General features: G+C 39.7%; 1 protein-coding gene across 2 annotated transcripts in view; it reads right to left on the bottom strand.

The window, feature by feature from the left end:
- Window positions 1-27810, bottom strand: part of CORIN (corin, serine peptidase) — a 271320-nt gene that overhangs the window by 38362 nt on the left and 205148 nt on the right. For both annotated transcript variants that reach the window (XM_017540328.2, XM_017540330.2), the window contains 4 exons: window positions 19797-19904; window positions 9898-10011; window positions 7965-8075; window positions 6754-6883 (listed from right to left, as the gene is read on the bottom strand). In XM_017540328.2, coding sequence (XP_017395817.1) covers window positions 6754-6883; window positions 7965-8075; window positions 9898-10011; window positions 19797-19904 — 463 coding nt within the window. The remainder of the gene's footprint in view (window positions 1-6753; window positions 6884-7964; window positions 8076-9897; window positions 10012-19796; window positions 19905-27810) is intronic.

Here is a 27810-nt window from a genome sequence, read left to right as displayed (position 1 = left end):
GTAGAAATGGAGACAACAGATTGGTGTTGTATCACATGGAGTCCCTCTCTAAGAAGCTATTATTTTAGTTAGAGGAACAAATTACAAATATGTAAAAAACTATTTTGCATACGGATAAGTTATTTGAATAAGACAAATCAACCAATTGTGACAGAGTTACATGCTGAGACTGAAAGCTGCCTCAAGTAAGATTGTCAAGGAAAGCCTCTCTAAGTCATGGATGCATGAGCTGAGACACGAATGATGAAGTCCTAGAGTTCTGCATTCTAAGCAAAAATAATAGTGAAGGCAAATCCCCCAAGATGGATATGAGCTTGAAATGTTTTAACATCAATAATAAGGTCAATGTGTCTAAAGTTTAGTGGGCAAGTGGGGAATACTAGGATATTTATTGGGTCAGAAAGGAAGGCAGGGGCCAGATTATACAGTGTCTGACAGGCCTGAGTAAGAAATCGATTTTTTAGCCCAAACTGTAAAATAATAAGAAAAGAAGACCAATGGCTTTTGCATGTAGGTAATACTGTTGCTGTCAGTTCTGTTTTGCAAATAAAAGCCAGACTGCAGTAGGTTTTGAAGACAACATGACAAAGAAACCTTATGAGAAGTCATCACTAGGAGTCTCCTGGTATATCCAGTTTCAAAAGGAGAAAGCTTCCCTATAAGGGCTTCTAACAGAAATAACACAAGTCCTCTTTGGTCAATTCCAGATGGATTATTCAAGTTGTAAATCATGTTCTTATTTACCCAGGACCCATTCATATCATGTTCAAGGCAATGCTAATGCTGCAACCATGGTGATGACTGGGAGTAAACTTTAAGGAAGAAGTAAACTTTTAAGTAAACTTTAAAGCTTAAACTCTTACACGAGAGATTATGAGGGATTAGTAGATAATATAACAGATGCTATCTTTGTGGGTTTTGCCCAGATACAGAAACATTCTTTGAAAAGAATGTTTGACCAACTTCTATTGAACAAATCTAAAAGATTAGGACAAAAAATCAAATTGTAACTAACTCCATAAAAGCATTTTTGCCAAAATCATAGGGCCCAAAGACAGTTTCCAGATGATCAAAGTTTAGATAGAGCTTGTGGCGTCCAGAGATATAGATAGTCACATTTCCCTTAGATTAAGCTACTCAAATACCAGATGTTGCAACTGAGCATTTGGCAAATATTAGAAGGCAGTCTAAATTCTGATTTGTATCATCAATTAAATAAATGCCCATATGTTTTTGATACTAAACATGCAGGTAGCAAAGTCAATATGCTGTTGATATGGTTTGGCTGTGTCCCCAACCAAATCTCATCCTGAATTGTAACTCCCACAATTCCCACATGTCATGGGAGGAACCCAGTAGGAAGTGATTGAATTTGGGGGCGGGTCTTCCTGTGCTGTTGTCATGATAATGAATGAGTCTCAGGAAATCTGATGGTTTTAAAAATGGGAGTTTCCCCGTACAAACTCTCTTTTTTGCATGCCACCATCCACGTGAGACATGACTTGCTCCTTATTGTCTTCTGCCATGATTGTGAAGCCTCCACAGCCATGTGGACCTAAAAATCCATTAAAACTCTTTTTTTTCTTCCCAGTCTCAGGAATGTCTTTATCAGCAGTGTGAAAATGGACTAATACAGTAAATTGGTACCAGTAGAGTGGGGTGCTGCTGTAGATATCCAAAAATGTGGAAGCAACTTTGGAACTGGATAACAGGCCAAGGTTGGAACAGTTTGGAAGGCTGAGAAGAAGACAGTAAAATGTAGGACATTTTGGAACTCCCTAGAAACTAGCTGAATGGCTTTGACCAAAATGCTGATAGTGATATGGACAATAAAGTCCAGGCTGAGGTGGTCTCAGAAGGAAAAGAGGAACTTGTTGGGAACCGGGGCAAAGGTGACTCAAGTTATGTTTTGCCAAAGAGAGTGGTGGTATTGTGCCCCTGCCAAAGAGATTTGTGGAACTTTGAACTTGATAGAGATGATTTACGGTATCTGGTAGAAGAAATTTCTAAGCATCAAAGCATTCAAGAGATGGCTTGGGTTATTTTAAATGCATTCAATTTTATAAGGGAAGTAGAGCATAAAATTTGGGAAAATTTGCAGCCTGACAATGTGATAAAAAAGAAAATCCCATTTACTGAGGAGAAATTGAAGCTGGCTGTAGAATTTGCAAAAGTAATGAGGAGCAGGATGTTAATCCCCAAGACAAAGGGGAAATGTATCCAGGGCATGTCAGAGGTCTTCATGGCAGCCCCTCCCGTCATAGACCCAGAGGCCTAGGCGGAAAATGTGGTTTCATGGGCTGGGACTAGGGTCTTTTTGTTATGTGTAGCCTAGGGACTTTGTGCCCTGTGTCCCAGCTGCACCAGCCATGACTAAAAGGGGCCACAAGGTACAGCTCAGGCTATTGCTTCAGAGGGTGGAAGCCCCAAGCCTTGGCAGCTTCCACATGGTGTTGAACCTGCAAGTGCACAGAAGTCAAGAATCAGGGTTTGGGAACCTCTGCCTGGATTTCAGAGAATGTATAGAAAGGCCAGGATACCCAGGCAGAAGTTTGCTGCTGGGGTGGGGCCCTCTGGAGAACCTCTGCTAGGTAATGTGTAAGGGAAATGTGGGGTCAGAGTCCCCATACAAAATCCCTACTAGGGCAACCCCTAGTGGAGCAGTAAGAAGAGGGACATAGTCCTCAAGATCCCAAAATGGTAGATCCACTGACAGTTTGCACTGTGTGCCTGGAAAAGCCTCAGACACTCAACGCCAGCCCATGGAAGCAGTCAAGAGGGAGGCTGAACCCTGCAAAGCCACAGGGGTGAAGCTGCCCAAGACCATGGGAACCCACCCTTTTCATCAGCATGATCTGGATGCAAGACATGGAGTCAAAGGAGATCATTTTAGAATTTTAAGGTTTGACTACCCTGCTGGATTTCAGATTGGCATGGGGCCTGTAAGCCCCTTTGTTTTAGCCAATCTTTCCCATTTGAAATGGCTATATTTACCCAATGCCTGTATCCCCATTGTATCTATGAAATTAACTTGCTTTTGATTTTTACAGGCTCATGGGTGGAAGGGACTTGCCTTGTCTTAGATGAGATATTGGACTGTGGACTTTTGATTTAATGCTGAAATTAGTTAAGAGTTTGGGGGACTGCTAGGAAGGTATTACTGGTTTTGAATGTGAAGACATGAGATTTGGTAGGGGCCAGGGGCAAAATGATATGGTTTGGCTGTGTCTCCATCCAAATCTCATCTTGAATTGTAACTCCCACAATTCCCACATATCATGGGAGGAACCCAATGGGAGGTGATTCCATGATGGGGGCAGGTCTTTCCTGTGCTGTTCTCAGTGAATCTCACAAGAGCTGATGGTTTTAAAAGTGGGAGTTTCCCCACACAAGCTCTCTTTTTGTGTGCAAGCTATCATCCACATTAAATATGACTTGCTCCTCCTTGCCTTCCACCATGATTGTGAGGCCTCCCCAGCTATGTGGAACTGTAAGTCCATTAAACCTCTTTTTCTTCCTAGTCTCAGGTATATCTTCATCGGTAGCATGAAAATGGACTAATACAGCTGTCACAAGAATTTAGGGGCTTGATTTACACATTTTTCTAATCAGATAGCCATCATACTTCCAATCTGGGCTGAGCCTTTGAGATACTAACAGATGAAGTCAATAAGTTTTTAAAATTCAACAAAGAACTCTAAATCTTCTCATCTAGATAAGCACTGAGTTGAGAGCCTAGCATTTGAGCAGTAGGACATGGAAGGCGTAAATTTTGTCTGAAAACTCCTAAGTGCACGTGTTTTAGATCAAATGCCGCTATCACGAAAGCATTTCAGTAGAATCCCTGCAACACATGAAATTTGATATAGACCTGCATTTTTGATAAATTACCTCCAAAGTATACCTCCTCAAGGAGATGAATGATCCACATGGAATTAGGGTACGCTGGTTCTGGACCCTACATGCACCACAATACCATTCTCTATAAATGTTTACTGAATGAATGGGTGAATGAATGAATGATATAACAAATTTATCCTATCAAGATAAGATTAAAGTTTGATGTTTTTCTTGTATATTTTTAATAGAAATGCCAGGTTCTATGCAATAATTCCACACCATTCTCAGATAGTAAAATATCTGGACTTTTTTCTAACTTTGTGTTCTTGGCTGTTTACCCACATGTCTTTTCCACTCCATTATAAACTCTGATAACAATATTCACTTTTGTATCCTCTACACAATGCCTTGTCCAGTACAAGGCCCATAAGCAGATACTCAAAAAACAAAAAGGGAAGGGGAATACTGAGTGGAATTAGTTGGGAGCTGCTTTTTAAACTTCAAGTTTTTGATGCAGAATATGTCTGAACGTACAAAGGCAGGCTGGCATAACCTCTACTCCAGAAGCTAAGAGGGAACAGTCATTCCCAATTCTCTCCCACTTCCCTCATGGCTAAACAGACCCATCCAGCAAGGGCTTTGATCTGGAGGAAATGACTCAAAGGTACAGGTTGACTTAGAGTTTATTGGAGACATTGGTGGCAAAATTGTGAATTTGCAGCACAGTGGATGGTCTCCAGAGACAGTGGTCACATGGCAGCTTCCTGAGCCCGTTCCCTCAGCAAGAAGCTAGCCTCATCTTGACCATTACTGTCATTCCTGGTGTAGCCTGGCTCTCCAGATTTCTGTCAATTCATGAGCCACTCAAGTCAACTGAAGAGTAAACTTAAAGGCAAGCAAAAATTTCAAAAATATACTAGTTCTCATTTTTTTGAAGAACTTATCATTGTTTGCCCATTTTTCCCATTAATTCAGTCAAATAATGGATATAGTTTTCCAACCACACATATATCTCATATTTTTCTAGCCCTTCTGTGAAATAAAGTAATCTAAAATAAAAAATATCTATGTCTACTTGCATTTTATACATCTAAAGATATCTATATATTGAAGTTTCATTTTTCCAACTATGTTGAGAAAGTGGAGCAAATGGAATACATAATTTTTTTAAAAATCCAGTGTGCACACAATAGCCAAAGATGAGAATAATTCAAATGTCTGAATGGATAAACAAAATGTATATCCCTTTAATGGCATATTATTCAGTCACAAGCAGGAAGGAAGTACTGGTACATGCTACAAGACAGATGACTGAAAATGTGCTAAGTAAAAGAAATCAGATGAAAAGGCCACATGTTGTATATTTCCATTTATACTGAAATATCTAGAATAGGCCAAATAATAGAGGCAGAAAGCAGATCAGTGGTTACCTGGGCCTGTATGTAGGAGGAAATGGAGAGTAACTGCCTAATGAGTATATAGTTTCCTTTTGGGATAATAAGAGTGTTCTAAAACAAATAGTGGTGATGTTTGTACAACATTGTGAATAAAGTAAATGCCACTAAATTTTATACATTTTAAATGGTTAAATGGTGAATTTTATGTATGTGTATTTTAACACAATAAACACCCCAATATGCAAATATTTAGAGGAAACATAAAGAAGCATATTTCAAAACAGAATCCTTTCTAATGGAACAACTATGTCCAGGGTGGATTGTCGGAAGAACTTTCTGGGGTAGTTGTAAAATCTTTCTGGCTGTAAAATCTTTGCAGTTCCAACCTTATGCCAATAAGATGTTATCGAGAAGAAAGATAAAAATAACCACATCCAAAAGATTTTTCATTTATCTCTGATCACAATCATATCCTATTTCATTTAGACATAATAAGGAAGTTGTGAAAATGAAACATAATTTAATAGATCTTGGAAAATACAATTTTTGCACTCTGGCAAAGTTTAAAGTTCCTTTATTATAGATAAGCATCAGTTACTCGATTTCCTAAAGATGTGGGTCTTTACGTGGGAGAAATGGGTTCAAGATGCTAGGAGCTATATATTAATAATTCTTTAAATTAGGATAACAAAAATGTGCTTTCCCATAATTGACTCGTTATTGTAAAATACTTTCAAGCTTGTTCAGTGAATGCTAGGAAATAGCATTTACTCAATTTTTTATTTATTCTGGAATTTTAGAACTCCTTTGTTTTCAATTTCTCTAATTTCTACATGTCCCCTAAATCTCAAATACATCGATGGTAAAGGAAATACTTACATATTTTAAGACCCTGAAAATTATTCCTTTCCATCCCCAATGGAACTGAAAAAGGAAAATCTCACAAAATTGCAAGTGTCCAACTTTCAAAGTTGGACACAAAGTTGGATACAAATCCATTTCAGTGTATTTGTATCAAAGCCAGAGTGAATCTTTTCATTCTACTAAGAAGCAAATACATTGAACTATTTCTTGATTTACATTTACTGACTTAGAGTAAATAGAAATACCAGCAACTTCAAGTTCAATTTCTCAACTTATTTAAAAATGTGTGTTGCTTAAAAAGAAATTTTCAATAATCTCTTGGGGGGAAATTGCAAGATTTTTCCATCCAGATTCCTTAAAGGAAATGATCGTAATGCTTTTATAAATAATGAAGGCATTTACTTTCAGAGGTACTTAAAACAATTACTTCATTTACTTTTAGAGGCTTCATCAGAGTACATTTCCAACTCACACTCTTCAGGGCAGGTGCCTGTAATTAAATATGGTCCTCTCACCTGATTCATTTCCCCGGCTTTGAAGGACTCTTTGTTCGAGAGCACTAACTCACTATGCATCCATAAGGAATATATTACTGCCAAGTTCCACGAAGCTGTCTGAGAAATTCATTAGTGCTACAAACTACTGACCTTACCCTAAACCCATCTGCTTGCAGGCCAGCTGACTCAATGCCTCCTGCCAGCCATCTGCACACACGTGGTGTTCTGTGGCAGCTCTGTGAACCATCAGAAAGGAAGAGGAGTTCACATTTTTAGAGAGGGTCACTAGGGAAAGAAAAGACAGGGGAAACTCTAATTAAAAACATTTCCTCCGATGAAAGCACATAATTTTACATGTCTCTGCTTCATTGGCATACATTCATTTTTATTTATTTTAGTTAACCATTTGGTGTGTGCCTACCCTATGCAAATCCCTACCTTCAGTGTGCTAGAGGGCTAAGAAAAATGGATTAGAAATATTCTCTCCCCTCAAAGAAGCCTAGACTCTAATGAAAGAAACAGGCAGTTCTTAACTTTTCTTAGTGAGTTAGAAGACAGCCAGAAGCAGGCCTCATTCCATGAGTTTTACCAGGATTTGCATAATTACAAGAAGCGAGTTGTAAATCCATTTCTATCATTTCCTTCAAGAAAGCATATGAGACTGCAAGTGCGTGAGAGGAATGCAAATTTAGAATTAATCTGGCATATGTGTTAATTCCTATTATATAAAGGAGCATCCTCTGTACTTAATCAGCCTCAGAGCACTTACGAAACATTGCACAGTTGATCACAGCACACATGAGAATCATGATTTGGCCGGATAATGCAAAGGACAGAAGAGGAGCTGAGTAAATGAAAGGAATGATGAGTGTAGGATGAGGAAACTAATCAAACTCAAGATCACAAACTGCAACATTGGAGGTGCTGGTAGGAGACATCTTTAATTCCTGTCTGTGTAAGGAACTAGATAGAAGTTCCATTCAGACTTGCAGAGTGTAGGGAAGGCAGAGGGGCCACTTGACTATTCTATTCTAGCAGGTATAGATGACAAATGAATGGCAGAATATTGTTAATTTATTGAAGGTGGGTTTTAATGAAGATTTTAAAAATCCTATTCCAGCAATTAATTATGAGATTACAACAATTTGAACCATATAATATAGATATTTCAAACAGAGAAGTAACTTGTTGGGGAAATTTTCTGTGAGTTGGAAATAACATACGTATATCACCATCAGCTTTTATAACAGTAAAACAAAATAGATGAAGTTGTTTAGTAAAATCTGAGAAGTAATTTAGGATTCATTTAGTTTCAGTGGCTGATAGGCGTGAGAGAGTATAACAAATGGCAGAACAAGTAGCTCACCACAGTCCCATTCATCTGAACTGTCTGAACAGTCGGCTTCGCCGTCACACCACAGGTCACGTGACACACACGCATGGTTAGCACATTCTAGCTCATCATCCTGGCAAAATGCTGGTATGGGGAACAAAAAGTGAGAAGGAAAACATTTTGGAAATAAATGTGACTATCACTAACATGCATATCTTCATGTGCCAGTAGGAGCATGGAAAGAAGAAAATATGTGATCGTTGAGGCCTCCCAATGGGCATGAAAACAGAATAACAGAATTTGTAAAATATTATTTAATAGACATCAATACATACAAAGAGCACTTAAACAGAATTACTACATTAAAGTGGCTCAATGTTCTGATCTAACAATCAGACTGAATAAATAGTACTCACAGCAGCAGATATATGAAAGGTCAGAGAACAGGGTTAAAATCTGCATGAGCAGAGCATGAGGGATGAACAGACTGAAGTCACCTTAGAAAGAAAATAGTCTCTGTCCACAGAGATGCATAGCAGGTTTCTTTTTCATGTCTATTATTAAATGACTCTCTGAGTCAAATACAGTTCGCTTTTGGGTTTTAAAAATTATAGTAAACCTCCTTGATTGCCTACTTAACAACCATTTCCTTTCTTCCTCCTTTTTTCAAGGTAGCTCAATTTTGTTCAGGCCCCGACACCAGCCATTCCCAGCTCCAAAGGAAGATCCTGATTAGTTTAAGCTGGGCATGGCATTTTTCTGTCTACAGTTGCTTTTTTTTTTTTTTTCTGAATATAGTTAGTTGTCTGGGAGTAAACGTGCTCCGAGATCAGGGCCTCGGCCTACAGTTGCGTGGGTTGTGCTTCACAAGACAGCTCCTACCCAAACTCTGCTGCTATGCCATGTACCTAGTCTGGGGCAGGAACAACCTTGAGAAAGCAGCATCTTTTTTTGATTGGTTCTCCCGGCGTGGTGCTTCTTTTTGCAGTTCAGCTGTTTGTAGGAAGTGTCTTTTCTAACTACACAAAGGCTCCTGACAGCTAGCTGTGACTCTGCCCAAAGTTGACCTGAGCGAATCCCGTAATGATATCTTGGAGATGAGGGCACGGTTCTTCCTCCTTCCAGCTGGACATGATCAACGAAGCATGGTGCCCCAGATGCCCCTGGCAATGCCATCTTTTCAGCATTGTGGGAGCCAGCCTGAGATGAAACTGAGCTGAAAAACCCACAGACAAGGTGCTGAACTCCCACATACAGCCTCAAGAGTCCATCCTACACTTGACTCTTTATATGATAATATAAAACATGTGATATGCATATGATAATAAAAGATAAATGTTTTCATTGTTTGTCATTTTGATTTGGGCTTTTATGTTATTTGTAGGTAAAACATCTTAAGAGATATAATTGCTTTCTGGTTCTAAAAGCAATGGCCATTCATTTAGAAAATGTAGAGAAGATAGAATGGCACAAAACTTTAATAATTCCACCACCCAAAGATTATAACTGTAAACTTTTAATTATGACTTTATGATCTTTTTCTATGTGTGGATATATGTACTTTCAAAACTCAGGACAATAGTGCACATAACACTGAATATTTTGTTTTACTCGACTAATGATATAATAATGAATCCAAGGGAAATTTTTCTTCTCTAATTTGATATTAATATTTACATTATTTTATTTTATAGTTGTGGTTTATGTTCCCTATTTTTGGATATTTGGGGGTATTTTAATTTTCCCACATTATAAATAATGCCAGTAGAATATTATAGTGTATATATTTTACACATATTTAGTTGTCTTCTTAGAACATGTCTTTAAAAGTGGAGTTTGATCAAAAGATGTGAAAAAACTAAAAGATATTTATGCATATTTGCACATTTTTTAGCTTGTATTCAAAATAAACTTAACTGGTATTTAAAATAAAACACTGTATTGACAAATTCACATAAGCACTTACAGCAGTTTTTTTCATCCGTGTTATCAGGGCAGTCTGGGAACCCATCGCAGATCACTGTATGCTTCAAACATTGTTTATTGGATGGACATTCCCAAAGATCTCTCTCTTTACAACCTAGAGGCAGAAGAAAAGCTTATTCGTAATAGATGTGGAGTTAAAAATAATGATGAATTTGATAATGTAGAAAAATTACACTATAAAGGCATGATGTCTTTTTCTAAAAAAGTTTTGACCCCTACATACCATGAATAATATAATTTTGAAAGTAGAAATACACAATCATATTCATATTGTGATATGAATTGTACAGTTCTCCTAACAGAATATCAAAAGTGACATATGGGGCCAGGTGCAGTGGCTCGAGCCTATAATCTCAGCACTTTGGAAGGCCGAGGTGGGCAGATCACTTGAGCTCAGCAGTTCAAGACCAGGCTAAGATAATGAATCCCATCTCTACTAAAAAAATATAAAAATTAGCCAGGGGTGGTGGTGCATGCCTGTAATCCCAGCTACTTGGGAGGCTAAGTCAGAAGAATCACTTGAACTTGGGAGGCAGAGGTTGCAGTGAGCTGAGATCATACTGCACTCCAGCCTGGCTGACAGAACAAGACTCTGTCTCAAAANGGAGAAAAAATTTAAATTTAAAAGCAGGCATACATTAACATTCATCTTTAGCTGTTCCTTTTTCTTTCTGAGTCAAATTGGTGTCAATGCATAAGACTTATCTATAAAATAATGTTATGCTTTTAAGCAAATACGCCAAAGTCTAGTGATCTATATGCATATCACCTTAAAATGTAATTTCATTCAACAAATCAAAAGGCCATCTGTTTGTTTAGCAAAAGAGGCTCCTTCTATGCCAAATACCTGCAAAACAAGTTTTGCAGGTATTTGGCATAGGTTCAAAAGCTATTATTACTTTATGGTAGTCAGAGACCTAAAGTTGGAAACTTCATCAATTAATATGAGATATAAATATAATTTGCACAACGTTAATGTAATAACAAACTATAATTTGCCTATGAAATAGCAAGCACTTGTGATGTCTTTAATAAATGCCTTTAACAATTCATGTGCAGTGTATTTCATACGCCTGCTAAAGTCTGGCAAGGGTCTAATATGTGTTTGTCACTCCGGTCATTGTAACATGTTTTGTTGGTCTGGTCCTGGCCAGGCTGTGAAGTACATGAAGGAAGAGACTACATGGCAAACAACTCGGAGTACCTTCCACCCCCTTGCTGAGAATAAAGGCTAGCATGTGGCAGGCCCTCAACGTGTGCGTGTTTTAAGAACTTCATTTCACAGAAGGAACTAAATGTCTCTCGCTTTCAGGAAAAGATAATTTATTTTAAGGTCAGTGAAACGCAAAGCAGTGATCAAATAAGAAGTTTCTTAAAGAATGTTATTTTTCATCTGACCTACTACAAATAAATCAGATAAATTTTGTAGATGATTGATTCAGGTTTCTTGGAATCCATTATAAGAAAAAAATTGGTTTTCAAAACTTTCATTGAAAACAACGTTTAAAATAAGTGACCTAAAATTTTTACAACAAGCTAAAATTAGATTTAGTGTGTTTCATCATCCAAATATACAGGAAATAAATAGTGAGAGTCTTTCACTGGCTGATAATCTGGAGTGGTCTTAGGCCCAGGGACACCCATTCCAAGAACTCACAGGGACATCATCTAGAGTTTTCAGCTAGGAGAGGATCCAGACAGCATCTGAAAAGTTCTGACAATAAGAGTCTCTTGAGATTTGAGAAAGAGGCTGAAGTCTGCCCTCTGTGAAGACAAATAGTACATACAGTCTGCTCATTCTACCAGAGAGCAAAAGACATCAAGTAAGAGGGCTCAACATTCCATGCACGGTGTCAGCCCTTCTCCAGGGCTGCTTCTCTGTCACAAAACATACCACTTGATAATACAGAATGAAAGAAAACAGCATGAGTTTTTCTGACTATTCACAAGGCACATTCTTCCTAAGAGTACAAGGAAGAACTTAAGACATTTGCTATGAGATGATGAAATATCACAGAAATAGATCATCTGGGTCAGAAGGCCCTTTAAAGTGCATCCTCACAAATAATAATAATGATGATAATGAGATAGTGTATTATCCACTATGTATCTACATTCTAGACACTAGCTTTAAGTCTTAACACTGTAATGTCAGTGTTACACTCACCATTTTATAAGTGAGGAAACTAACGTTAAGAGAAATTAAATCCTTCCATGTCACAGCTCCACGGAGAAAGATCTGGATGGGATTCAGGTACGAGTCTTTAATTGCGGTCCTTTGCAAAATGCGATCATGCGGCATGCATAAGAGGTAGATGCAGTGGAAGCACAGCTTTAGAGTCAGACAACTGGATCTGAATCCTAGTTCCAAATATACATCTAAAATATGAATCATAATGCCTGCTTCACAGGGTTGCTATAAACATTAAATGAGTACTCCATAAGCATTCAGTTTTTACCCCTCCATGTCTTCTCTTTTCTTGTAAAAGTCTGCATAGCATAGTACCGCCTTTGTAGAGTTACAGTGAGCACAAAAGAAGTAGTATAAAAACAGAGAGACATTAGTCACACGGGAGACAGTATTATTTTGAAAAGAAACCGCTTTGTTTGTAAAGTGACATTTTGGTGCACTTATGTTTGTATATGCTAAGAGGAAAAAGCTATGATTCCATCAAAAATTAAAAGCAGGCATGGATGGGATGGGCTGTTTAATGCAGCTGTAGGTTATGAAATCAAATAATTGTTGATGTCAGAAGAATAACCTCCCCTGCACAGAACAATAGCAACACCCACTGATTGAGGACATAGTGTTCCAAAAAAGTAACCAATTCATCCCAGTTTGCCTGGGACTTAACTGATTTGAGCACAGTGTCCCTTGTTCCAAAAGACCTCCATCAGTCCCAGGCAAATCAGGTTGACTGGTCACAGTAAGTGTGCTAAGCATTCATCTGGGTTTTTTGCTTACTCTGTCTCTCATTTTCACAAAAACTCTACGAAACAGGCTGTCCTGCCAGAGGCAGGCTCCCCACCCTAAAATGGAATATCTTGTTTCTCTACAAAAACAGTTGTTATTATAAATAATGTCAGAAAATTGCTGTAAAGCAGGTGTTTTTTTCTTCTGTAAGAATCTCTTAGCTATGCAGCTATAAAGGAGATCCACTCATCCTTTTGAGTTGAGCTACATGAAATTTTTAAATTCTCACCCTTTGGAGGGGAGCCGTTCACAAGGAGGAATGAGAGAAAGTAATGCTACATTCTTGAGCTGGCAAAGGCTCGAACAGTCTGGATCTAGCCACCCTGGACCAGTGTCTACCCCAGGAAGTGGCTGTGGATGTGACTTAGAGGAGTTCATAGGAGCTGTAGCAGCCAGAGTACAGGCCTAGCAGGTGTGAAGAGCCTTCTACAGCATGCAGGATCCTGGGCAACAGAGCCTCTTCCCTCAAAGCATGGCAGCAAAAAGCTCTGCCTCTGCACCTGCCGTAGCAGGTGGAACAGAGGACCTGCCTCCCACTGTGGTCCAGGCCTGACTATCAGGGGAGCAATACCACCACAGGTTATCCAGCCACCATCCAGCTGGAAAGTCTCAGCAGCCTACCCAATTCCTGAGTCACCTCCCGCTTTTAGCAGTGCCATTTTTATGGCATGCTCTTCAATATATGGTGTCCCATTCTCCTGTGAAACAGACAGGATGAAGAAATGGATGGGACTTTAAACTTCATGGCTCTAATCCTAGAAACAGAGAACATCCAACCCAAAACCAACACTATCTCCAGGAAAAGACACCACCCGTTTACCTGAGTTTACTATGTGAGCCATGGGCCTTGCCCAGGCCCAAGCGTTAGCCTGACAGGCCAGCCCACTCTCACTTGCCGTAAAGAGCTGTCAGAAACAAGGCTAAGCTAGACAGGACTCCTTCCCTCAAGGGAGATTGCTGGGGCAGCTTTTGAAAGGAATCACTTCCTGATTTCCTACCACCACAGCAGGTGAGTTCTTGGTTATTGTCTTCTGAGGATGAACAGGGCATGTTATAAGCACTCCAAGCTGTGGGAGATAATGTGAGTATTCTCTGCATCTTACCCAGAGAAGTAAAGTGACTGGCCAAAAGTCACATAGCCTCTAAGGCTAAGTCAGTATGTAAATTCAAGTCTAAGTCTACACAGAACACTCTGCCATTTCAGTCTGCCTTCCCAAGACACCACAGAAGACAATGAAACAGTTAACCAAGTACCTAAAGGGAAGGAGAAAATTTCTCCCTTAACATGGAAAATTAAACCTTACTGAGTGATGAGAAATCAGTCCTGAAAATTCATCCTGAAAGCACATTTGTGGATATGCCAAAGCTGTGGACATAATTACTTTCACTTTTCTGCCAGCTACAGAGCAGAGTGGTCTACTCCCCAAGCAAAGAGAGACAAAACCATAGAGACTGGTGGTATTTGGAGTGTTAAGAAAGCCAGTTAAGCCCTTATGTGAGATATCTCATAGAAATGCTATCAAAGAATCCAAAAAGAAAATATGCCTTCTAGAAACCCTTTGAAACCAAGCTGTAAAACCCATAAATATCAGAGTCAGATCTTCTAAACAACCTAAGGGGATTCTGACTCTCAGAAATGGGCTCAGGTTATATTTAAAGGTTTTATTTTATTTAACATCAAGAGGAGACCAAAGATAGGTGAGGAAGTGATTTTTAATCATCTTAAGATAAATAGAAAGTCACTTAATGACACTCGGACATTTGTATTGCTGTCAATCTTTTCTCCATATACCCTTTTATTTAGAATAGTGATCAACTAGTAATTTTGATTCTATGTTTCAGGTAATAAAGGATTTTATTTTGACAGTTGACATAAGGCACCTGCTGTAGCTATATTTTCATTTAACTGCTCCAATGGGACTTGCTCCTTGCTTACATCGCAGCCCAGGTACTACCTACTGTTATAGCTGACCCAAATCATGGAGGTAAAGCCTAGCGAGAGCTAATCTCACTTCCGCAGTCTATAAAGAGTGATAGAAAATATGTAACACCTTTGTTGAAAAATATAATACCTTTGCTTTCCTTAGCTCTCCTTTCTTTAATGTGATTCTTGATCATTTATTTGCCCATGTCTTTCCCTCATGCTCCACTGCATGGCTATCAATGCTTGGAAAATGTTATGTTGAAAACAAACTCATTTATCCAGCTGCTAGTTTTACAGGCAGCTCCATCTATATCACGTATGTTCAATTACTGACATACCATCAATCCTCAAGACAATGCTGTACTTCTGTACTGACATAGCACAGACTCTGCTTAGCATTCCCGTCTCTTAGGCTTCCTTCCCATATCAAGTTTGCATAATTCATCCCAAAACTTGTTGAAAACTTTTCTGCTACTGACATTTTCAATTCTTGTTTACATTGGCAATTACACAATCAAAGCAACCACAACAGCGAAAATCTACCACAAGAGCTGGAGACATTAAAGGCGAATATTATTGATTGCTAAATTTCTAATACGCATATTTTAAAAGTGTATTTATAAGTTAAATGCTTTGGCTACCATATTTTTCTGCTACAAAAGTGTCAAAGAAACAAGAAGTAAAGTTAGTTTCTCACACAGTATTTATTTTATAACAGGGTTAAGTAAGTATTGTTTTGAGGGGAAACTCAATAATCTTGTTAAAAATTCTGAGGGAGCTGCAGATTCATGACAGTGAATAGTTAATTGTTCAACTATTGAGCAAAGCTCAAACACCTAATACCACAATGGACGGAATAAGTCAGAAAGGCAAGAAGCCTGGGGTGAAACTCAGCATCGCTGTAACTGGTGCTTGCATTACCAGGTGGTGTGTCTATGCACATGCAGAAATGGAAAGAAACAGCAAGGAGGCAAATGGAAACAGAAATGGGTGGCTTCCCATTGGTCCTCTGTTGAGCCTTCAACAACCTGACTTCTTTATTTGAAGTAGTGTGTCCTCCCACATCACTGAACAAGCCCATTCAAATGCATGCATAAGTCCCAAACGGGAAAGAAGTATGCGAAGTTTTCTATTGTGAGTCACTTTGGAAAACTTCTCATAAATTAGTAATGCTGGAGCAATTAATGTAACTCCGAATGTATTATTTCTCACTCACGTTTAACTTTCTTTATCTAGAGCACTCAATAGTGCTGTTGATTATTTTGGATTTTTTATAGAGATTAGACAATATATTCTATCATTTTGGTGTGCCTTTAATTGTGTGGTTAAAATACTGGTGAAAACCAATTACTTAACTAGAAACCTGATATTTTACGGTCGTTTAGCCCATACCAATACTATAGTACTTTAAGATTCTTTTTTGGATCCATATGAAGTTTAAGGTGATTCTGTGAAGAAGGTCATTGGTAGCTTGATGGGGATAGCATTGAATCTGTAAATTACTTTGGGCAGTATGGCCATTTTCACGATATTGATTCTTCCTAACCATGAACGTGGAATGTTTCTCCATCTGTTTGTGTCCTCTCTTATTTCGTTGAGCAGTGGCTTGTAGTTCTCCTTGAAGAGGTCCTTTACATTCCTTGTTAGTTGTATTCCTAGATATTTTATTCTCTTTGTGGCAATTGTGAATGGAAGTTTGTTCTTGATTTGGCTCTATTTAAGTCTGTTATTGGTGTATAGGAATGCATGTGATTTTTGCACATTGATTATATGGAACCAAAAATGAGCCTGCATAGCCAAGTCAATTCTAAGCAAAAAGAACAAAGCGGGAGGCATCACACTACTGGACTTCAAACTATACTACAAGGCTACAGTAATCAAAACAGCATGGTACTGGTACCAAAACAGAGATATAGACCAATGGAACAGAACAGAGGTCTTGGAGGCAACACAACATATCTACAACCATCTGATCTTTGACAAAACAGACAAAAACAAGCAATGGGGAAAGGATTCCCTGTTCAATAAATGGTGTTGGGAAAGCTGGCTAGCCATGTGCAGAAGGCAGAAACTGGACCCCTTCCTGACACCTTACACTAAAATTAACTCCAGATGGATTAAAGACTTAAACATAAGACCTAACACCATAAAAACCCTAGAAGAAAGTCTAGGCAAACCATTCAGGACATAGGTGTAGGCAAGGACTTCATGACCAAAACACCAAAAGCATTGACAACAAAAGCCAAAATAGACAAACGGGACCTAATAAAACTCTACAGCTTCTGCACAGCAAAAGAAACAGTCATTAGAGTGAATCGGCAACCAACAGAATGGGGAAAAATTTTTGCCGTTTACCCATCTGACAAAGGGCTGATATCCAGAATTTACAAAGAACTAAATCAGATTTACAAGAAAAAAACAAATAAGCCCATTCAAAAGTGGGCAAAGGATATGAAAAGATACTTTACAATGGAAGACATACATGAAGCCAACAAACATATGAAAAAATGCACATCATCACTGGTCATCAGAGAAATGCAAATCAAAACAACATTGAGATACCATCTCATGCCAGTTAGAATGGCAATCATTAAAAAATCTGGAGACAACAGATGCTGGAGAGGATGTGGAGAAATAGGAACACTTTTGCACTGTTGGTGGGAGTGTAAATTAGTTCAACCATTGTGGAAGACAGTATGGCGATTCCCCAATGACCTAGAAATAGAAATTCCATTTGACCCAGCAATCCCATTACTGGGTATATATCCAAAGGATTACAAATCGTTCTACTATAAGGACACGTGCACACGAATGTTCATTGCAGCACTGTTTACAATAGCAAATACCTGGAACCAACCCAAATGCCCATTGACGATAGACTGGATAGGGAAAATGAGGCACATATACACCGTGGAATATTATACAGCCATCAAAAACGATGAGTTTGGGTCCTTTGTAGAGACATGGATGAACCTGGAAACCATCATTCTCAGCAAACTGACAGAAGAGCAGAAGATCAAACACTGCATGTTCTTACTCATAGGCGGGTGTTGAACAATGAGAGCACCTGGACACAGGGAGGGGAGCACTACACACTGGGGTCAGTTGGGGGGAAATAGGGGAGTAACAGTGGGGCGTGGGGAGCTGGGGAGAGATAGCAAGGGGAGAAATGCCAGATGTAGGTGATGGGGAGGAAGGCAGCAAATCACACTGCCACGTGTGTGCCTCTGCAACAATCTTGCATGTTCTTCACATGTACCTCAAAACCTAAAATGCAATAAAATAAATAAATGGGAAAAAAAAAAGATTCTTTTTTGGAGAATATATTCTAGAACTTAGAATATTTTGTCTTGGTAAGGCTGTGTGTGTGTGTGTGTTTTTTAACTAAGCTTTTGTATTTCTCAAATATTTAGTCCCCTACTGCAAATTTAGGTCTAGCCATCCCAAAAAAGTATCATGCAACCTCTTTGAACCATCTAAGATAATCTATTTTAAATTGCGTCTCAAAATACTATGACCCATCAAAGTCATAGTTAAATGAACAAATCTAATACATTCTCAATAAATCACTTATTAAGGGATATTCAATGAGTTTTGATTTATTTCTTAAAAAAAAAAAAAACACAAACAAGCAAACAATAGTAGCTTCTCAAAACACTGTACATTCCTCCACAACAAAATTGCCCAGCCATTGTACCTCATTCTGACAGCTGGAGTTTTCCAGAAGATGCACTTGTCCATATTTATAGGAGCTGACAGGATTTCAGTTGATTGCTTGTGACATTTTGTCTAGACCAGAAGGGCAATGTTTACCACAGAAAATTCACTTAATGGAGCAAGGCAATATTTCATACTTCAAAGGCCAAAAGAATGAAATGATTTCAAAAGTTTTACTGCTATATATGTTTTCATGAAACAGTATCGATTCTTCTTAGACAGGAAATGCTAAATAATCATAACCAAACCATTCTGTGGATAGATCTTCAATCATTTTGCTTTCCTCTAAAATACTGTGTATTAAAGACCATAGTCTGACATCTGTTCCCTAATACAAGTACAAAGATTTGTACGGAAATAAAATGAGAATGAACTCCACTCAAATTACCATTGGAATTTATGGCTTTTCCATTGGTGATTTTGGAACTCGATGGCAGAAATGTCAAGAAGAGTTTTATCCTTTGCCAACATGGAAAATATATGAGAGGACATAAGAATGAATTCCAATTAAACTGAGAATGCTGGAGTCTGAATTCTGTCTTCATGTATCTAGATGTCTATTTAGTAACACGGGAAGCGTATGCAAAAGAACTACTATTTTGGCTTTAGAACAGATAACAATTGCCTTATAATTTAATAATAAAAATAATTCCTTACATTTATGAGTTGCTTCTCCTTTTACTAAGTGTTTGCAAATATAGGAGTCCCCCTCCACCCCTATCTGCAGTTTCAGTTTCCACAGTTCCAGTTACCCCTGGTTAAGCATGGTTCAAAAAGGTTGGCACAGTACAATAAGGTATTTGAGAGAGAGAGAAACAACATTCACATTACTTTTATTTCCATATATTGTTATAATTGATCCATTTTATTATTAGTTATTGTTAATCTCTCACCGCACATAATTTATAAATTTAACTCTATCATTAAGTACATATGTGTAGGGAAAAGGATAGTACTACATATATGGAGTTCCATACAATCTATGGTTTCAGGCATCCACTGGGGGTCTTGAAACATATATGTACGGATAAGGGGGAGGGTACTGTACATATCAGGATTATATGGAAGTGTAATTTAGAGGAAATCAAGAATTAGGAAAAATACTTAAAATATACGCCATACTGTTCAACAATTTAAGAAGTAAAGGCATTAGCATTCAATCCTAGTCCTACTATCAGTGAATAGTTTACATTTTTAACAGAGTTTCTTATTCTATTCTAGTCATTACTGTACATTCAAGAAAAGTACCATTGCACATACATACCACAGTTTTCCTCATCACTGTCATCATCACAGTCGGCCTGGCCGTCACATCTTCTGGAAGCCAGAACACACCGTCCTGAGTGGCACTTGAAATGACTAGGTGAGCATTCTGTTAAAAATAATATTACAGTTAAAGGGCTGAAAACCCAGAAACATCGGCGAATTTATGTATTTACTTGTAGGATGTTGTCTTGAAGGTAAAGGCGGTCCTTGAAAAGCGAAATAGCCATTTCACTTTGGCATTCTTCTGCCTGTTAATCAGCATCTTTCTCCTTCATTCTTGGCCTCATCTCTCTAGATAAGCAGTTTAACATCTACGTATTACAATGATTAAGTTTCTTTCCAAATGGGACAACCAAACAATTGCCAGAGCCTGACATGCCTTGTGGAGTCAGTGCTCCTGACTACCTAGCATCTCTCAATGTGTCAAAATCATTTCCACGCCCTCATCTTTCTACCTGGTCCACAATTCCATTTCTCTGCTTAATGCTCCTATATAGCCATGGTCCCCAAATGTTTTTTACTGGAAGGAACCAAGGTTTGATGTTCACCTTTGCCTTCAGGATCCCTAGAATAAAAGCATCCATTCAAAATAGGCTCTGTAAGTGAAGTACAGTTTTAGAAACACCTGGAGTACTAATTAAACTCATATCTGAGTTCATTATTTTTAATTTTAAAATGATTTTTTGTGGGAAAGCTGGAGCAAGATGGCCAAATAGAAGCCTCCACCAACTGTTCTTTCTGCAGGAACACCAACCTGAACAAATTTCCACACAAAAAAGCACCTTCATAAGAACTAAAAATCATATGAGCAATCCTAATACCTGCTTTTCATTTCAGATCACTGAAAAAGCACTGAAAAGGGTAGGAAAAACAGTCTTGAATCATCAACGCTGCCCCTCCCCCATTCCACAGCAAGAGCTGCATGGCACCAAGAAAGAGAGAATATGTGCACTTGCAGGAAGGAGAGTGCAGTGATTGTGGGACTTTGCATTGGAACAAACTCAGTGCTGTCCTGTCACAGCAGAAAGCAACACCAAGCAGAGCTCAGCCAGTGCCCACATATGGAGGGAGCATTTAGACCAACCCCAGCCAAAGGGGAATCACCCATCCCAGTGGTCAGACTTAAGTTCTGGCAAGCCTGACCACCACGGTCTAAAGTGCTTTCGGGTCCTTAATAAACTTGAAAAGCAGTTTAGCCCACAGGGACTGCAATTATTGGGTAAGTGCTGGTGCTGTGCAGTGCTTGGTGTCCGTGGACTTGGGGGCATGCAATCTAGTGCATGCCACAGGGTGGCCAAGAGAGTGCCTGTGCCACCCCTTCCCCAAACCCAGGCAGGCACAGCTCCCAGCTCAGAAAGAGCTCCTTTCTTCTGCTTGAGGAGAGGAGAGGGGAGAGTAAAGGGGACTTTTTGCAACTTGGATATCAGCTTAGCCACAGTAGAACTGAGGACCAGGCAGAGTCCTGCCCTGAGTTCCCATTCCAGGCCCTAACTTCCAGACAACATTTCTAGACATATCTTCAACCAAAGGGAACCCACTGCCTTGAAGAAAAGGACCCAGTCCTGGGCAGAATTAATTACCAGCTGACTAAAGAGCCCTTGGGCCTTGAATAATCAGCAGCAGTACTCAGGCAATAGTTGCCCATGAGCCTTTAGTGAGACTCTGAGATGTGCTGGCTTCAGGTATGACTCAGCACATTCCCAGCTGTGACAGCTACAGGGAGAAACTCCTGCCTGAGAACAGGAGAAGGAAGAGTAAAAGGAACTTTGTCTTGCAGTTTAGGTACCAGGCTCGGCCACAGTCAGGTAGAACATCAAGAGGACTCTCAGGGGTCCCCGATTCTAAGCCCTGGCTCTTGGATGATATTCCTGGATGTGCCCTGAGTCAGAGACAAGCCCACTGTCCTGAAGTGAGAGTCCCAGACCTGGCAGCATTCACGAGAGGCTGACTGAAGAGCCGTTGGACCCTGAGTGAACACTGGTATTATGGCAGTGCTTGTCATGGGCCTGGGGTAGTAGTGATCATGAGGAGAGACCACTACCACTCTTCCATAACCTGTTTGTGGGATGGGGAAGAGTGAGAAGAACTTTGACTTGTGACTTAGGCACCAATACTGCAGAAATTCAAAGGATCATTAGAGGCTACAATGAGTAACTATATACCAATAAATTGGAAAACCTATGTGAGATGAATATATTCCTAGAAGTCTAAAACCTACTAAGATTGAACCATGAAAAAATCTAAAACCTGAACAGAATAATAAGTAATGCTACTTAAGTAATAATTAAAAGTGTTTCAGCAGAAAAAAAAAAAAAAANAAAAAAAAAAAAAAAAACGCCTGGGACCCAATGGCTTCACTGCTGAATTTTGCCAAATGCTTAAGCAAAGAAGAATTAATACCAATCCTGCTCAACCTACTCCAAAAAATAGAGGATGAAGGAATACATTCAAACTCATTCTATGAAGCCAGGATTACCCTGATACCAAAGCTAGACACAGACACATAAAAAAAAGAAAACTACAAGCCAATCTCCTTGATGAACATTGATGTAAAAGTCTTCAACAAAATAACAGCAAACTGAATTCAACAACACATTAAGAGGTCATTCATCATGACCATTCAGGATTTATAGGAGTGATGCAAAGATGATGTAACATATGCAAATCAATCAATGTGATATATCATATTGACAGAATGAAGGACAAAAACCATATGATCATTTCAGTTGATGCATCTGATAAAATTCAGCATTCGTTTCTGAAAAAAAAAAAAAAAATTCCTCTCCAAAACCTAGGTAAGAAGGAACATACCTCAGCAAAATAAAAGCCATTTATGACAGACCTACAGCTAGTATCAAACCAAATGGAGAAAAACTGACAGCCTTATGTCTAAGATCTGAAACATGACAAGAATACCCATTCTCACCACTGTTTTTCCATATAGTAATAGGAGTCCTAGCTGATGCAGTTAAATAAGAGAAAGAAATAAAGGGCATCCAAATTGGAAACAAGTCAAATTATTCTTGATTGCAAATGATATGATCTTATCTTTGGAAAAACCTAAAGACTCCACCAAAAAAACCATAGAACTGATAAACAAATTCAGTAACGTTGCAAGATACAAAATCAACACACAGAAATTAATAGCATTTTTATATGCAAATGACAAAAAAATCTAAAAGAGAAATCATGAATGTAATCTCATTTACAAAAGCCACAAATAAGGTAAAATATCTGGAAATCAACTTAACCAAAGAAGTGAAAGGTCTCTGTGATAAAAACCATGAAACTGATGAAACAAATTAAACAGAACACAAAACACAGAAAGATAATCCATGTTCATGGATTGGAAGAATCAATATTGTTAAACTTTGCATACTATGTGTATTGGGCCATTCTTGCATTGCTGTAAAGAAATACCTGATACTGCATAACTTATAAAGAGATTTATTTGGTTCATGGTTCTATAGGCTTTACAGGAAGCCTAGAGTCTCCTTGGTTTCTAGGGAGGCCTCATGAAGCTTACAATTATGGCAGCAGGTAAAGAGGGAGCAGGTATGTCACATGGCAAAAGCAGGAACAAGAGGGAGACAGAGAGTTGGAGGGAGATGCCATAACCAGATCTCCTGTGAACTCAGAGTGAAAGTTCACTTACCACCAAAGCAATGAATGGCTCAAACCATTCATGAAGGATCTGCTCCCCCATGATCTAAACACCTCCCACCAGATCCCACTTCAATACTAGGGATTACATCTCAACATGACATTTGGGTATGGAAAAATATTCAAACTACATCATTCTGCCCTGTCTCATTCCAAATCTCAAGTCTTTCTCATATTTCAAAATGCAATCATCCCTTCTCAATAGCTCCCCCAAAGTCTTAACTCATTCCAGCGTTAACTCAAACATTTCAAGTACCAAATCCAAAGTCTTATCCCAAATCGAAATGAGTTCCTTCATCCTATAAGCCTGTAATATCAAAACAAGGTATTTACTTCCAAGATACAATGGCTGATTGGCACTGGGTAAACATTCCTATTTCAAAAGGGATAAATTGGCTAAAAGAAAGGGGCTACAGGCCCAATGGAAGCCCAAAACCCAGCAGAGCAGTCAATAAGATTTAAGCTTATTAAATCTTAAAGCTCCAAAATAATTGCCTTTGACTCCATATACTGCATCCAGGACACACTGGTGTAAGAGGTGGGCTCCCAAGGCCTTGGGCAGCTCTGCCCCTGTGGCTTTGAAGAATTCAGTCCCCATGGTTACTTTCACAGGTTGTTAAATGCCAGAAGCTTTTCCATGCACAGCATGCAAGCTGCCAGTGGATCTACGATTCTGGAGTCTGGAGGGCAGCAGCCTACTTCCCACAGCTCCACAAGGCAGTGACCCATTGGGGACTCTGTGTGGGGGCTCCAGCCCCACATTTCCCCTCTGCATTGCCCTGGCAGAAGTTATTTGTGGGGACTCCACCCCTGCAGCATGCTTCTGCCTGGGCACCCAGGCTTTCTCATACATCCTCTGAAATCTAGGCAGAGGCTGCCAAGCCTCATGCACTCTTGCTGTCTGTGCACCTTCAGGCTTAATCCCACATAGAAATGTACAGGCGTAGAGTTTGCATTCTCCAAAGTAGCAGCTTGACCTATACACGCGCCTCTTTGAGCCATGGCTAAAGCTGGAGCAGCCTGGATGCAGGAAGCAGTGTCCTGAGGCTGCAAAGGGTAGTGGGGACCTGGGTCTGGCCTGTGAAGCCATTTAGTCCTCCTAGGCTTGTGAAGGGAGAGACTGCCTGAGAGATCCCTGAAAGGCCTTCAAGGTATTTTCCCATCATCTTAGTTATTAACTGTTTGCTCCTGTTCAGTTATAGAAATTTCTCTAGCAATTCAGCCTGCCTGAATTTCTCTACTGAAAAAGCTTTTTCTTTCTTTACCACATAGCTAGGCTGTAAATTTTCCAAACTTTTATGCTCTGCTTCCCTTTTAATGAAAAGTTCCAACTTTAAGTCATTTCTTTTCTCCTGTATCTTAGCACAGGCTGTTAGAAGCATCCAGGCTACCTCTTGAATACTTTGTTGCTTAGAAATTTCTTTCATCAGATACCCTAAATTTTCACTCTCTAGTTCCAACTTCCACAGATCCTTAGGGTATGAACAGAATGCAGCCAAGCTCTTTTCTAACACACAACATGGGTGAGCTTTGCTTCAGTTCCCAATTAGCTCCACATTTGCATCTGAGATCTCGTCAACCTTGCCTTCACTGTCCATATCACTATCAGAATTTTGGTCACAATCAGTTAACCAATTTCTAAGAAGTTCCAAACTTTCCCTCATCTTCCTGTCTTCTTCTGAGCTCTCCAAACTCTTTCAACTGTTACCCAGTTCCAAAGTCACTTCCACAAAGATACCTATCTTTATAGCAATGTCAAACTTCTAGTACCAATTTTCTGTGTTAAGCCATTCTTGTGTTGTTATAAAGAAATATCTGAGACTGGATAATTTATAAAGAAAAGAGGTTTAATTGACTAATAGTTCTGCAGGCTTTACAAGAAGCATGGTGACAATATCTGCTCAGCTTCTAGGAAAGCCTCAGGAAGCTTACAGTCACAGTGAAAAGTAAAAGGGGAGCAGGCACATCACATGGTAAAGAAGGAGCAAGAGAGACAGTAGGGGAAGAGGTGCCGAAGCACTTTTAAATGACCAGATATCGTATGATTGTAGAGCAAGATCTCACTTAACACCAAGGAGATGACCCAAGACAATTATGAGGGATCACTCCCCATGATCCAAACACCTTCCATCAGGCCCCACCTCCAACATTAGGGATTATATCTCAACATGATATTTGAGCAGGGACAAATATCCAAACTACATCACTATGTAAAGCAATCTACAAATTCAATACAATCCCTATTAAAACACCAAGGACATTCTTCACAGAAATAGAAAAAAAATCCTAAAACTGATATGGAACCACAAAAGACTCAGATAAGCCAAAGCTATCCTGAGCAAAAAGAACTAGAGGAATCACATTACCTGACTTCAACTTATACTACAGAGCTACAATACCCAAAACAGCATGGTACTAGCATAAAAACAGACACATAGGCCAAGAAAACAGAAGAGAAAACCAAAATCAAACTCATACATACACAGTGAGCTCATTTACAACAAAGCTTTCAAGAACATATATTGGGGAAAGGACAGTTTCTTCAATGAATGGTGCTGAGAAAACTGGATATCCATATGCAAAAGAATGAAACTAGACCCCATCTCTCACATATATTAAAAAATCAAATCAAAATGAATAAAGACAAATCTAAGACTTCAAAATATGAAATTACTAGAAGAAAACATTCAGGAAACTTTCCAGTACACTGAACTGCACAAAGATTTCTTAAGTAATATCCCATGAACACAAACAACCAAAGCAAAAAAGGAAAAATGGGATTACATAAAGTTAAAAAGCTTTTGCACAGAAAAGGAAAGTCAACAGACAACCCACAGAATAGGAGAAAATATTTGCAAAATATCCATCTGATAAGTGATTAATATCCAGAATATATAAAATGCTCAAACAACTCTATAGAAAAAAATCTGCGGGGAGGATCCAAGATGGCCATTTAGGAACAGCTCAGGATTGCAGTTCCCAGTGAAAGCGCAGAGGGTGAGTGGACACTGCATTTTTATTGCCCACAGACTAGGAAATTCCCAGGCGGAGGAGCTCCAAGGGTCACCAGAGCTGCTGTTTCGGCCAGCGCGGCTGTGCCGGCCGGCGCCGATGCTTTGCTCCGTGCGGCTGCTTTGTCGGCGCCCCGGAGCAGCGGTTCTCCGTACAAAATACACCGGTCCGGGTGCCCTTTTGGCTGGTGATTAGAGCCACGAGAAGTTGCCCATTCGTCTGTTTAAAAAGGGGACTGAGCAGGGAACCAGGACAACAGATTCCAGGGCAAAGAAAAGAAAGCGCCACAAACCTCAGTGCCGCTGTTTAAGCCAGCGCAGTGAGTGGCCGCAGGGGAAAACAAACAGACTCCGGTGCCTCTTCAACAGGCGACTGGAACACCAACTTAAAAAAGGCTCTGAGGCAGGGAGCCAGGCGATCAGGCTCGGCTGGTCCCACCCCGACAAAAGAACAGCAACCAGAAACTCTGGATTGAGAGTTTCACAGCAAGTGCAGCTGAACCCGGGAAGGTCCAGCTCTGTGGCGGAGGGGCATCCGCCATTACCAAGGCAGCCCACCACAACAAAGGTAGTCCGCCAATGCTGAGGCAGCCCGCCATTGCCAAGGCAACCCGCCATTGCTGAGAGTCTCCACCTCAACAGAGGGGGGCCACCATCGCCAAAGCAGTTCTAACTACACCCATATAAACAGGATTGCAGGGAAGTTCACTCGGCAGCTGGGCAGAGCCCACAGCAGCCCAGCAAAGCCTCTACAGGCAGACAGTGACTAGGCTGCCTCCTTGCTGGGCAGGGCAGGTGTGAAGGAAAAAAAAAAAAAGAGAGAGAAGGCAGCAGCATAACCGAAACTCATAAAGCCCTAAATCCCTGAGACAGAGCACCTGGGAACAAAAAGCAGTTTATGAGCTCTGTTCCAGCAGACCTAAACATACCTGCCCAGCAGCTCTGAATGAACAACAGAGCTCACAGCTCACCATTTGAGCTCCTATAAAGAAGAGACCGTCACCTCAAGCAGCTCCCTGACCCCTATATATCCAAAGAGACACCACAAAAAGGAGAGTTCAGATTGACACTAGGCGGGTATCCTTCTGGGACAAAGATAGCAGAAGAAGAAAACTGGTAACAACACTTACTGTTCAGCAGCTGCTGCAGGTGAACCTCAGGCAAGCAGGTCCTGGAGTGAACCTCAGCAGACCTACAGCAGAGGGGCCAGACTGTCTGAAGGAAAACCAAGAAACAGAAATAACCTCATCATCAACAAACAGAACGTCAATCTGAAAGATTTGAGACCCAATCTGAAAGCCAGCAACTACAAAGTCAACAGGTGGATAAATCCTTAAA

Source organism: Cebus imitator, unplaced genomic scaffold, assembly GCF_001604975.1.
Source record: "Cebus imitator isolate Cc_AM_T3 unplaced genomic scaffold, Cebus_imitator-1.0 Scaffold124, whole genome shotgun sequence".
NCBI lineage: Eukaryota > Metazoa > Chordata > Mammalia > Primates > Cebidae > Cebus > Cebus imitator.
Note: the sequence above shows the minus strand (reverse complement) of the source record. Positions and strands in the feature narration are given on the sequence as shown.